Source organism: Protopterus annectens, chromosome 6.part1 (assembly GCF_019279795.1).
Source record: "Protopterus annectens isolate FY-2018-M chromosome 6.part1, PAN1.0, whole genome shotgun sequence".
NCBI lineage: Eukaryota > Metazoa > Chordata > Ceratodontiformes > Protopteridae > Protopterus > Protopterus annectens.
Window position 1 is genome coordinate 338253094 of NC_056738.1, and position 14834 is coordinate 338267927.

Below are 14834 nucleotides of genomic sequence, written 5' to 3' on the forward strand. Positions count from 1 at the left end.
CAAACCCTATAAAACAAACCGCCCTGGTGAAATCATAGCATAAAAAGGATTTATAACAGCAAGAAAGTTATACTAAAGAATAAGAGGTGCCACACTGAGCTGAACAGGAATTTGATCAATAAACTAAACCAGCAGCTTGGGAATGTAATTAAAACTACCAAGACCAAATTTGTGAGGAAAAAATAGCCACCAAGGCCAAGGACAACCACACAGCCTTCTTTAGCTATATCTGTAGTTTCAAGGCCAATAAACAGCACTGTGCTAAGCTAATTGCAAATGGCACCACCTATACTACATCTGTGGATATAGCAAATCTACTGGCTGATTAATTCAGCTCAACATTCACCCCTCCTTACCCCCACTAATCCCACAAGAAATATCAGAAACCTACACATCCCCATCTATCACAGAGGATCATATCCTGGTGGCACCCTCAAAAGCCAAAAATATGGCATCTTTGGGTCCTGATAACATTCTAGGATGGATCCTGAATAGCATGAAACAAAATCTTTTTATGCCTCTAACAACACTTTTCAACGTCAGCCTCTAAACTGGCTGTGTACCAACAGAATGGAGGACAGCAATAGTCATAGCCCTGCATAAGGGAGGGTCATCCACTGACCTGAGCAATTACCAAGCCATAAGTCTGACCAGCCTTATATATAAAGCCTTGGAAACATGAATCATGGAACTAATCAGCAAGGCATGGTAAACCTCAAAACACTGACAAGTATTCAGTGCAAACTACTTCTACATTCTAGGCAGTGCAAACATATCCCAGGGCAATGGCAGCAAGAGGTGTACCATAAATGTATGACTACCAGAAAATAAAACTTTATGTAAAGTATTTAAGTTATGCAGATCTCCACTGCACAACCAGCTACAAAGCAAGCAAAGTTCATGCAGAAGCCCTTATAAAGACAATGCAGTTAACCCTTGCAGGGGCATCACAACAAATCAGAAATGGTCAAGGATGATGGCCCTCCAACAACTCCTCTATCACTTCACCCCATATCCCTACTGCCTGGGTAAAAGGGAAAGTTACTAAAATTCCAACAAAAAGTGCCAGGGCACGCTGGTTTACAATCAGAAAGTTTATTCCACAATGAATTAAACTTAATTATCCATAGAGCTTTATCTATTAATTCAAACACACCAATCTATGTGCATAGTTCATGAATATTAATGCCTATCATTAAGTTAAATATATTCAATTCATTTATTATTTAAATGTGTGTTAATGGAAGTAGATTGTCTGATGAAGTCCTAGTGTTGATGTAAGAGCGTTAACACATTTCTCTGTCGGGCTGACATTTTTGTTTCTCGAGCTGAGTACCTAGAGTGGATTTTAATTAATTGTGGAATAAACTTTCTGATTGTAAACCAAAAGTTACTAAAATGCATTCCTCTTTGGAAAGAAGAGAACCCAGACTTCTCACAGGATGAAGTGGAGTGATCATATCATCTAGGACAGGGGACCCTTTGGGTTTATAGGATACAAGTATATGCTTATGATCAAGGCTGAGGAAGGACAAAAAAATGCCCCTTCAGCTAACATAGCCTAGTTTAGTGAGTAAAAACATTTCAGTCAGTAGTACATCTTCTGATGACCAGGGCACTATTTTTATTTCTTTTATCACTCAGTGTGTGAGTTCTGTGCTGAGAGTTCTACTTAAAAACAGTTTAAATTAGTTAAAACACAGTGGAGAAACTGAAGCAGTGGCTTGCCTAAGCTTCTCAGTTAAATGTGCATTTAACGCATGTAAGTGCTTAACTGAGCAACAGAATATAGCGCATTCAATAAACAGCTGTTACTCTTAACCTTGTTGACTGTTACTTGCACCTGAAGCACATGCAGAACAGCCAAGCTGCCTACTAAGCAAGTACTCTCAGCATGGTTCAGGAAGTCCATCCCCTTCCAGTAAGGACACTACTGCACATGCTCTGTAGGAGTTTGCAGCTTTTATGCTCCCCTTCAAAAGTGACACTGTTGCTTCAGTGGCAGCATCATAGTGGAAACAGTGGCCAATACACACTTCATCCATAGGGACTAACCAGCCACTGTGACTGAGGCATGGTATTAAACACAAGCACCAGGCCTCCTGTGGTGCAGTCAAGCAAGCAGTGTGGTCAACTTCTGCGGCCTGCATTACTATTCAGCAGGAATAAATATCTGTTCATTAGCAGTGGGTAGAAGCTGGATACAGTAGAATTAACAAGTGAGGGCAGTTTAGGTAGGAGGTAGAATGTCATAATCAAAGATGAGAGAAGCTGGTAAACTTTACTGCATGATTTTTTTTGTATAATTCTTATAATGCCCCTCTATGTGCAAAGCATGAGACTCGCCACAGTGCTCATTACCGTCCTTATGGCAAACTGTAAAATGCTATAATCAACTTTTAAGACTTTTTAGATAAAATTCTGTGCCCTGTAGCAAAGTTTCACTTCTTGCAATACTGCACAAGTGCACAAAGTGCTGAATTTGCAAATTAAATGAAGAAATATTCACTTGTTAAACTGCAGCTTCAGAGCTGTAGCCCAAGATGAAGTTTCTAAGGGAAGGAATATGTTTTCAATGCCCTGTCAAGTACGAATACTTGCTTGTCGTAGAAGTTCTTCAGTAAACTATTTGTTTTTAGTAAAACTTTCCCAAGAGTTAGGTCCTGTACTGGACCCGGCCTGATCACTTCATTCGCTAGCTGTGGAGGCCTTTATCATATTATCATCCAATAGAAGTCCTCAGTCTCTAGAACAGCCGGTGCTTCAGATGCATCCAAATTAGGTTCAACGGGCAGGAAGTGAGAGCCATCAATCTGTTGGCTAAGCCTGCCATACCTCAGGGGAGCATGAGTTTTCTGTTTTGCTGTCTTCCAAATACATAGCATGCCATTGATGCAATATGTTATCTTGGACACATGCAAACTTCTGCAAGTACAATGATGACAAATGTCCATGGGCTCTCTGCCATGTCTGTTGATTTGAACCTAAACATCTAGTGGCCTGCAGATCTGCACTATGAGGCAAGTGCGCAGTGGCTCATTAATACAGATTCCACACCCCAATGCCATTATACTAGAATTCATTGCATTTCAACTAAAGATGCCAACTGTGAGCCAGAGTCAGTCAAAGCACTCAAAAGGAGGTATACATGAAATCCTACTATAGGATGAAAGTTAATGACCCACTTTTGGCTATAAGTAAGTGCGAGCCTGATGACTGAGAACATTTTGCCAACATGAAAGAGAATTTGCCACTGGATTGCTATAGCATAAATATGATTCTACACAGCAAGTACTGGCAGTTATGCTGAGATGTAAACTTATGGGATCAACAAGAAAAAACGAAGATCTGCTAGGCTCCATCTGCCTTCATGTGGCCCATAGTACTTTCTAACTGATACTTTCTATCTCACACATGTTCTTCGATGTAAATTTGTCTCTCATCACACTTTAGCAAAAGGACTGTTATTCCACAGGGGGCTGGCATACGATGACAGTGAATTTAAGAAAGGCAGAAACTAGGTTGACAATTCATTATAGTTGCACTAGGAAAATGGAGCAAAAGCTGATATCTGTTTTCCAAGCTTCTTTCCACCTTAACAAACTGTGGTTAAGACTCATAAATCTGATAGTAAAGTTTGCTTTTTTCAGCCACCCCACCGCTACACACACACACACACGCACACACACACACACACACACACACACACACACACACACACACACACACACACACACACACACACACACACACGTTTACATTCAGATATCTTTACCTGTCAGAAGCTTCTGTTTCAGCAGTGGAATCTGTTCATCATAGAAGCTGATCCTCCTCAATGCATCATTAAGAGCAGACTTCACCAGTGTCATCTCCTCTTCCTGTGCCTGAATCCTCATTTCTAGGAGGCTGAGTCGATCAGGGCACTCAGGGCTGCTTCCAGCTGATGCACTGTCATCTGTAAAGCAAGAAAGAAAAACATGATGAGCTGCATGATTTCTACCCCGTCCCTGCCTACAAAATGCAGTTATCAACTTATTATGTAACACACACATGCCATCAGCATGAAAACCAATCGAGTACCCCACAGCTTCAGTTAAGAAACGCTTTGCACTTCTTCTGTGTCTGAGTCATGAAGGTGCCTCTGTGCTTATGATACAGTACTGCACCACAGCTGTAAGATCTTAATTTTGACAAGAAGACAGAAAAAAGAATGAAACGTACAGAACCAGGGAAACTTCATGGATTTTATCAGGCCTCTTTTCACAAGTATTTTTTCATCTTTTCAAAGGTCAACTCGGGGTTCGTGCTACAAGTTTGCCGATTGTTATGCATAAATCTGAGACATTACCACAACAGCCTGCTTCATTTCCTTATAACACCCATGATCCTTCCTCAAGGTAAGATGTGTAAACGTGGACTACAGACATTACAGCAAACTACAGTTCTTAGAATGAAGTTTCATGAAGCACAACACATTGCAATCCAGTTGGTGACACAGTCTTCTGAGGCAGACATTTAAATCAATTGCCTGTTTCTTGCAAAATATAATTACTTTTCTGTGGTCAAACTACTTTTGATGAACTGTGTCACTGACCAGAATTCACTGTAATACTTTTGACAAAACTTTATTCAGTACATAGTACTTCTCTGAATTATCCCTCTACTACAAAACAAATAATGTCTCAGTAGTTAGGAATAAGCATTACGTTTTAACAGGAAACAGGAAATCAAAATCTAAACAATTAGTAAGAACTTTCTGTATTTCACAGTGGTTTTGTACCCGTCTACTGTTCTTTAGGAAAGGTTCACCATAATTTAAAACCCTACTACAGTACTGTTTTCAGTGTTTCTATTCTGATTTATATGGAGTGTTCCCAGTCAGCTCTTTTTTGTGTTTAGAAAGGAGTTACTTCCATACCACCAGAATGCCTTTCCCTCTCTCAATTTCTTTTTTAGCTTTCTGTTTTAGTTGGCCCAGTCATGGTCCCAAACAAATGTGTGTATGCCCCCCCCCCCCCCACACACACTTAACTTGAACTGTTAAAACACTTTCCCTCTAGAACATAGCTCACAACTTCTTTCTTCAAGAAAAAGGGGGGAAAACAAAAGCCCAAAATAAGGACTTTTTTTTAATATTACTCTGTTTTACTTATAAAGTTAATACAGCAATAGATTTTGCATCAACGTGCATTTTGGAATAAGAAGTATAAAACTGTTAATGGTTGCCATTACTGGATGACTCTGTCCTTCAATGATTCAACAGAAATTAAAAAGTGTACGAGGGAAAATCAGGGATGTTCTGTAAAATTCAGGGCCAGTTGACAGCTATGCTTAGTTCTTTAAAAAAAAACAATAACAGCTCTTTCCCTTCACAAATGGCAGTAAGCAGATTGCACACACCATCATGGCAACATTTCATTTGCATGTAAATGTGTTCTCATGCTTGACTCCCAGTCCGGTCACAGGTTAACTACTTCAAGTCTCTGCCTTGACTTTTCTTCAGTGCACTTGCAGTACTGTTACTGCACATTTTTTTTATTTTACTTTTCATTTTGTTTTTTATATTTTACTGTTATTAAACGCATACCAAATACTTTATGTTCCATATTTTACTTACTTATTGAGCCGGTTGTTCTCATTAGGTCTGCTAACACTGACTTAGGTTTTACAAGGACCAGGAAAATTCCCTTGCTTTTTTTGTATGGTTATTTCAACAGTTATTTCATATATCCTGGACTATACAAAATGTTTGGAGCCTGCTATGGTGTTTTTTGTTTCAAGAGTTTACCTTTTGGTGCTTTCTTCTGCTTTTTTGTAGGGTTCCCACATTCATTATTTCCCTAAATATAGTCTGTGTGTGTGTGTGTGTATATATGTTTGTGTGTGTGCGTTGGGGGGGATTCAAGCTTTTCATTTCCAGTGTGTGAACATCTGACATCAACAGTCATCTCACAGAATGCTTGAGAGAGTGAAGATGTGAGTGGTAACCAAAAGGAGTCTGATACCTAGTACTCATGGTGGTGCCAAAATTAGAGACTCACTGAATGTAGAGAAAGAACTGAAATGAAGTAAACCAGAGAGTGAATGGACATGGAAGTAGAAAATGGATGGCAGACTGGAAAAGAAGGCATAGTGCATGTATGAGACAACAGGAAAAAAACCCTGGGCAGGTAAAATAGGTTATAGGGATATATGTAAAGGCGAGAGAAATACTGATCATTCAATATATACATTCTGAAGAAAAATGTAAAACTAAGTTTTATCAATGTGTTGCAATCAATTCCTGACAAAATACTTCATTTTAAGATAAATTACATGGAAACATGGCCCACCACAACACCCTACACAGACTCTAATCAGCCAAACCCCCTATACTATAGACCTACCTCCTCTCTCCTCTTCATTAACATAAATGCAAGAAGTATACTTAAAATCCAGGACCTTCACGCCCTTCTAGCTGTATATAAACCAGAAATAGCAGTGCTAACTGAAACATGGCTTAAACCAGAACACCATAATAATGAGGTTATTACCCATGGCTATAACATAATACGCAGAGCCAGAGTAGAGAAAAAGGTTGGTGGCGTAGCGATATTTTTCCAAAATCATCTCACCATTGAACAAATTCATCATAACACCCAAGAAATCAAAGATGTTGAACTAATCCTTGCCAAATTAAAACTAAACTCAAACAAACACATCATTATTGCAGGTGGCTACATTCCACCAGGCAATAACACTACTATAATGGAAAACCTGCTAAACTGGATCTCAAACTCCATGCCACAAGAAACTGTACTATTAGGTGACCTTAATATTGACTAGCTGAACTGCTCTAGCCACACTCCAACTACCCATATTAACCTCCATAGATTTACCCAAATTATATCCACCCCAACCAGAAGAGACAAAACCTCAAAACGCGACTCCATCTTAGACTGGATTCTGTTATCTGACCCCACTCTAGCATGGCACTCTGGCTGTCTACCTGACAGTCTAAGTAATCATCAACCAACCTGCCTAATTCAGAACAGACCCCATTACATAAGCCAACCCAACCTCAGAGTAATACTAACAAAAAGACATTTAAAACAACTGACTTCATCAATTCAGTACAAAGCTGTAATTGGACACCCCTAAAACTACTATCTCTCGATGACACCGTACAGTACTTTAACTCCACTTTTCTGCAAATCCTAAACTGTCATGCCCTCTCCAGAACTATAAGACTAAATGCTAACTATGCTCCATGGCTAACTAAAGATACTAAGACTGAAAGAGACTGATCTGGCCTGGAGTCAATATCCAAAGAACAAAACCAGTAATCTGAGGCAACCCTACCAAGTATGTTAAAACAAAGCCAAAAAACAAATCAAACTAGACAAAAGTAACTACTACAAAAAACATGCAGGAAAAATATGCCAACAACCCTAAGAAATTTGGGCTACAATAAATGGCACAATCCCCCCAGGTAAAGCCACCACCCCAACCCCAGTACTACCAAACAACCATGACAACATTCCCACACAATTTAACAAGTTCTTTGCCGAAACAGTCCAAACCCTTACCAATGCCCTCAATACCACTAGCAGCCCTATACCAGGTGCTAGCAAAACCCACCCTACTACTCAAAACACTACCACCAATTTTTCCCTGCACCCTGTATCCACTAACATTATTTCAAAGCTCCTTAAGAAACTAAAACGAACCACACTAGCTGCTGACACCCTTCCAGCCGAATTCCTTCAGATAGCAGCAGACGCCATAGCCTATCCCGTGTCCATCCTCATAAACAGGTCACTTGCAGAATTCAAAGTCCCCACCCTGTGGAAAACATCACACATTACTCCACTGCACAAAAGGGGCAACTCCTTAGAACTCACCAACTACCACCCAATCGCAATACTCTCACCTCTAGCCAAGATATTAGAGAGTTGTACATTCCCAACTACTTCGGTACCTCTTACAAAACAACTTAATCTCCAAAACTCAGCATGGCTTTAGACCATCCCACAGCACCACCACAGCATTACTATCTCTTACAGATATAGTTAACCACAACAGAAACAAGGGACTATTTGTATCTTCCATTTTCTTAGACTTATCTAAAGCCTTTGACATGGTAGACCATAACATTATTCTCCAAACTTTATCTACCCTAAGCCTCAGCCCCTCCACTATATCATGGTTTACTAGCTACTTATCTGGTCGACGGCAAGCAGTCCTATGGCATGACCAGCTGTCCCCCCCTTCTACCAGTATCCATAGGTGTTCCTCAAGGATCCATCCTTGGCCCACTATTGTTCACACTATTCACCAATCAAATCAATTCCTCCTCACTCACAGCATCAGTAGTACAATACGCAGATGACACCACCCTTATAAGTGCCGCCCCCAGATTAAAGGAACTGCAAATCCTCACCCAAAGCACTTTTACTCTAGCCAAAACATAGTTCACAAACATCAAACTTATTCTTAACCCTAAAAAAAACTAAATTAATTATTTTCGGCCCAGGTCATGCCCCCCCCCCCCCCCCTCAGCAACACTTTCACCATTCACTCCAACATTCAAATCACTCCAACTGCACACACTAAATTCTTAGATGTAGAACTAGACAATAACCTCAAATTTGACATCCATATAGCACAAACCATTAAGAAAGTTAACAAAAAACTAGGACTTCTCTATAGGAACAAACACTTTATAACTAAACAAACCAAAGCTACTATTGCAAGAATTCATCTCTTATCCATCCTTCTCTATGCCTCTCCCATTCTTACTAATCTCCGCCAGAGTGATTTGAATAAAATGGAATCTTGTTATAACAAAATAGCCAAGTTTGCTACTGAAACCTCATACAAATCCCACCACTGTCTCGCCCTTAACCAATTCAATTGGCTCAAGCTACCTCAACTACTTCTGTTTAATCAACTCACAATAGCACATTATCTCTTCTATCTTCCAGAAAAAAACTCTGCACTTCAAAATATAATTAACCCCCAACATCCCTACCAGAGCCTTACGATCTAGTTCTCAAAACCTGATAAGCGTTACCAGACACAAAAATGATGCTGGCAAATCTCTCTTTGCCTGCACTATTGCCAAAAATCTGGAACTCACTACCTAGCCAAATAACCTCCACTACCTCCACTATTCAATTTAAGAAACTCCTGAGAACCTACTTCTCAAACAATTGGCTTTGTTCATGCTCTCCCCAGGTTAATTTGCACCAGTACCATGTTCAAGTATTCTACTAAAGGTCTCCTAATTCCTTTCACTGCAAAGCTTAATAATCACTGGTTATTTCTGTAACAAAATATTGAGAGTACTCATAATTTAGAAAGACAAAAAAAAAATTTCTTGTGTTTATATTTTATATTCTCTATAAACCCTACTACTAGAATGCTGCATGCTGACTTTACTAAATGAATTGTTAATCTATACATAACTTATGTTTCTAAGGAACCTATATCTCTGTATGATATTCTTGTGTAATTTCTTTCTGACATGCTATTGGAGCTTTTCTCCCCGGGCCTTTGCTGAAAATGGATATGTGTCCAGTTGGACTTTCCCGGTTAAAAACTGTAAAACAAAATAAATAAAATATACAGTATTGTTTGCTTGCATATCAATTTCAGGTGAGAACTTATTTGGTAGTTGGTAACTTTATTCTATTTTGTGCCGCAAATGGAAGAAAAAAAAAAGACTCTGAGATTATTCTATACCTGCAATCAATCCTGCTTTCACAGCTGTTGCATAAAAAATAAATTTTTTGTGGACTTTCTAAACCAGAATCTTTTTGAAGGAGTCTGGATTATGACAATGTGGGAGTTGGATAACTGACAAGTTACACATGTCTGCAAAGGGAGTAAACATTTACAAGGACTATTTTACATAAGAAATATTTTTTTTCATTCTGATTAACCAAAATTATACTACAAAATGTGGATATAATAATCATTTTAACTGTAATAATGTAATTTTTTGGAGATTTAGGGATTTTGAGCAGAAATTCTGAAAAACAATCTAAAGGTAACTATTATGATTATAGTGGCCACAGCTATAAAACTGATAAAATTACATATGCAGGAAATAAAAGGATTCATTTTTATTAATAGATTAATATACAATAACAGAAGGTACAGGTGGCAGATTATAAAGAAAGGTTAGAAATGAAAAAGTGGGAAAAATTATGAGGAATAATATGTAGATAGACGAAAAAATGACCGAATCATGGTAAAAAAAAAAAAAATGTGGAAAACAAATAAGGGAATCTGACAGAAATCACATTTTCTTTTCACAGACTGAAAAAGCTTTTAAGAAATAGTTGCAGGAAAGGAAGGAGAGACAGAATCAATGAATAAGAATCAAATATTACACAGTGAAGACAGCCATGGAGAACACGGAAAAGGGTAGAAGTACAGCAAGAAAAAGGATGAAAGACAAAAGAAATGTGCTGCTTACATGCTTAAGATAAGAAATATAAGAAGGGAAAAGAAGCAGTAAAAAAGTACCACAAGATATTGAAAATTCTTAACAGGACATTTACTTCATGAAAAAAACTACATACTCATAAAAGGAATTTAACAAAGAATAGAATGTAACTGGGTGACATATGACTATGTGGACAACAGAAAGTAAAACAAACTAGGACAGTTTTAAAAAATGTGACAGTATAAAATAAAGTATGGGAGGCGCAAGTAGGTGGGAAATGAATCAACATATATCGAAAAATAAAGAAAATACAAAAGATTAAGCAATAAGTTAAGGCACAGGGATTTTGTGTACATGCAGAAAAAAACAAGGGGAAGAGCTTTTAATATTAGTAGTGCAGACAGCAGATATGAATTAAATGGTATACAGTGACACTGGGTAAAGAAAGACTGTAAGATTTCTTTGAAAATATTGTAATACGAGGAACAGTCCTTACTGTTCAGAGGCAGAACTATTGCAGACTATTTTCTTGAAAAAAGGGGTAGAGTCTGAAGGAATAAATTAGAACCATTACATAGATCATGGAAGCCAGAAACTGATGGGATTGATGATGAATTAGAACAAGGAGTAGTTGCAAACAGATTGTTTTATATATTGTTAAGAAATGAATAATTTAATAAGGAACTAAAGGTGTATGGTAGAGATTGTTGCTTTAAAATATGTTTTGATACATAAGCAACTAGAATAGCAAAAAGGAAAAGGGTAAATATCTGAATTATTAGAAAATAAAGCATGTAAAAATGAGGAAATGCATAGAAAGAAAATTTCACGATAGAAAAATCTGATAATTGGATAGCTTTCTTAGATGTATATATAGAAAAGTTAGCCAATGGGCTGCTTAATACTGGAGTTTACAGGAAGTCATGTTATAAGAATTCCCTCCTTCATAGAGAGAGTATGCATCCTAGGTTTGTGTTCAACAATATAGTGAGGGGACAAGCCATACGTGTGTCACGTCTATACCCAACTGATGAAGGGTTTGAACGAGAGTTATCTTATCTGCGTGAGAGGCTAGCATGCAGATCCTATGATTTAGCAGAGATCACTACAGGTATTGAGGGGGTCTATTTGCTAAGAGAAAATACTGCACGTCCTTATTTTTCAGACTGGAGAGGGATTGTTGGTACCCCACAGGAAGACTGTTCGAGCACATGGAACTCTACGGTCAGGGTTTCCCTAAATTATACACAAGACATTTGTCATGTTAGGGATGTTTTTTATAAAAATTGGGGAGTCTTAATGGTGGATCCACAGTTGAAGGAAATAGTAGGTGTGAAACCCCATTTTGTATACAGAAATAGATTGAACTTAACAGAGATTATTGTGCTATCCCAAGGGTCAACTTACAATGTATGACAACCCCTTATTAGTGGGTATGAGACCATGTAATAGATGTAATTTTTGCGAGTTTGTGTTTGGAGATTCATATTTCATACATCCTGTTACACTCAGACGATTTGAGCTTAACACAGTAGCTACTTCTGACACACAACATGTAGTCTATCTGGCCAAGTGCATGGCCTGTAGTGCATTTTATGTAGGAAAAACGGACCGACGCTTACGGAAGAGGATCAGGGAACATCTATATTATATATGTATATGTTTCCCCAATAATGCTCTATCTAAACACGTACTACATACCAATGAACAGCACAGTTTTAGGTTTCAGGTTCTACAAGTGAATATACCCAGCCTTAGAGGGGGAGATGTGAGGAATTATACAGAAAGAACAGAGGTCAGATGGATTATTAGGTTAGGGGCTGACCAGAAACCTGGTCTTAATGACAGGGTTCCTATCAAGCCTGTTTTAAAGAATAGAAGGCTGATTGTTAGATGAATGTTTATAATGTTCACTATTACATCTGGGGTTTGAATTTGAAACATATTGTTTTTAGATTAGTCTAGATATGTTTTGCTATCGATATTGTTTTTTTATATGTGTGTAACAGACCTTTTTACTTTTATAGTTGGTTTATTAGGTTATTGAACAGAATTATTGTTGCTGGTTTAGTAATAAATAAATATGTACTGTTTTTATTTAGAAATGTTTTAAATTGTTATGACAGGTTTGGTTACATACATATATATATATATATATATATATATATATATATATATATATATATAATGTTTTTATTTAGATATATTTTAAATTAATTGAAGGAAATGATGTCATGATTTGTTAAGTAAAATGCAGCCAAATACAACAACTGAAACAGAAAGGCGTATAGAAACTGCTGCAAAACGCCAATGCGTAAATCCTGTGGCAAAATCCAAACTGTCACGAATAAAACAGTTTACTCCAAAATAGTAAAACTTTTATTGCACAAAAAGATTAAGCGCTTTCACCTACTGATAACGTAGGCTTCATCAGAACATCTCTCAAATACATTCTGTGATTTAAATAGTTTTGATTTGGCGCCAAAACTTTTTGCTTAACACATTTAAAGCTATATACAATCAATACTTGTAAATACAAAATTTCATTCATAAAACACTATGTATTCTATATACTTGTAAACCTTAAAAACTTCTAAACTTAATGTTTTAAAAATATATTTATGTTTATACATAAAATTGATTAAGAGTATTCTAATATACTTTTCGTAGAAATACTCTCATTTAAGCCTGGAGGGGTGGTAGCATCTGTTAAAATCTGCCAATATGTTTCTCTGAATGATAATACATTTTTTATGTTACCACCCCTAGGATTTGATGTCACTGTCTCTAAAATGCCAAATCTAAACTGATGCTCTGTACCCTTGTTAATAACATGCTTTGCCAGAGCATTCTTTTCATCTCTTTTCTTAATACAATAATTATGTGCATATATTCTCTTTCTAAATTTCTGTTCCGTTTTGCCTATATAATATGACGGACACATACTACATTTTGCTATATATACTAAAAAATTACTATTGCAGTTCCCCTTTTTGAAAAAAATTTTTGTTCTGTTATGGTTGGCCAGTTTTATGTTAGCATCTTCTAATATAAAACAACACTGTTTGCAACTCCCACACCTCTTAGTACTTTGGCTATTTCCTCTGTCAACATTTCTCTCCTCACTTTTGTCCTTTTCCAGTATACTTTTTAAATTTGAAGCCATTTTATATACAAATATTGGTTTACTACCCATAATATCTAGCATCTCGTTATTAGTTAATATAGTATGCCAATGTTTATTTAAAATGTGTTTCACTTTGTAACTATATGGACTATATTCCACTATACATGCTCTACCTAATCCGTTGTTAGTTTTATCCTTCTCTATACTAGTAGTTATCGTTTCTTTATAATTACTTCCTAATAATGGAAAAATGTTATTGCCCCACCTATTCATTAATTCGAAACTAATCTTTTTCATCATACTTATACTATAACCTCTGTCTAGAAATAAAGTAATGATAAACTGTATCTCATGTATAACTTCTTCTAAAGAGGTAGTCATTCTCATAGCTCTAATGCATTGACCTTTGAATATATTGATTTTTGTTTTAACCGGATGACAACTTTCATAATCTAAATAAGAATTTGTGAAAGTATCTTTTCTATAAATTTTAGAATGGAAGTTGTCGTCTCTCTTAGTCACTAAAGTATCTAAGTAGGGTACCCCATGATTGTTGCTATTTGACGTAAATTTCAAAAAACTACTACTCTGATTTATATAATGTACAAAACCATTAAATGCTTCCTGACTTCCCTCCCATATAATATATATATCGTCCAGGAAGCGTGAGTAGTAGAATTTATGAGATATATTAAGTACTACTCACGCTTCCTGGACGATATATACATTATATGGGAGGGAAGTCAGGAAACGTTTAATGGTTTTGTACATTATATAAATCATCCAACAAATCACTGGAACCACCACGATGGATTAACAGCAACTAATTTTATTATAAACAGAACAAGCGCTTTCACGCACCCAACTAGTGCGCTTCATCAGGTTGTAGTGCATTGAAATAAATGTTCCCATTATATAGTTGTGGCATACGCCCTAATTAACAGATATTTAGGCGGGTAAAAACAGTCTTCACCAATTTAAGACCTACTATATTTCATTGAATGCAAATATCATCGCTCATAGGACATTGGTATATAATACTCAACATCCTTTCCACTAAAACAACAAAGGAACAAAAACTAAAATTCCATTCTGTTCAAAATATCTGTGCATAGGAACAGTTAATTAAATTCATACTAAATAAATATTTCTTTCATAATATTCCTATTTAAAAAAATTTTTATCTATAAAAACTGTTACTAAAACATGACATATTTCATTTCCTATATCGTAGATTCTAGGATAACTCATACTGTATTTCATGTAAAGATG

General features: G+C 36.7%; 1 protein-coding gene across 1 annotated transcript in view; it reads right to left on the reverse strand.

Moving 5' to 3' along the window:
- The window catches only part of EML3 (EMAP like 3), a gene marked incomplete in the record, with an annotated part of 1888117 nt that overhangs the window by 1101315 nt on the left and 771968 nt on the right, over window positions 1-14834 (reverse strand). The window contains 1 exon segment of the mRNA XM_044075756.1: window positions 3776-3955. Coding sequence (XP_043931691.1) covers window positions 3776-3955 — 180 coding nt within the window.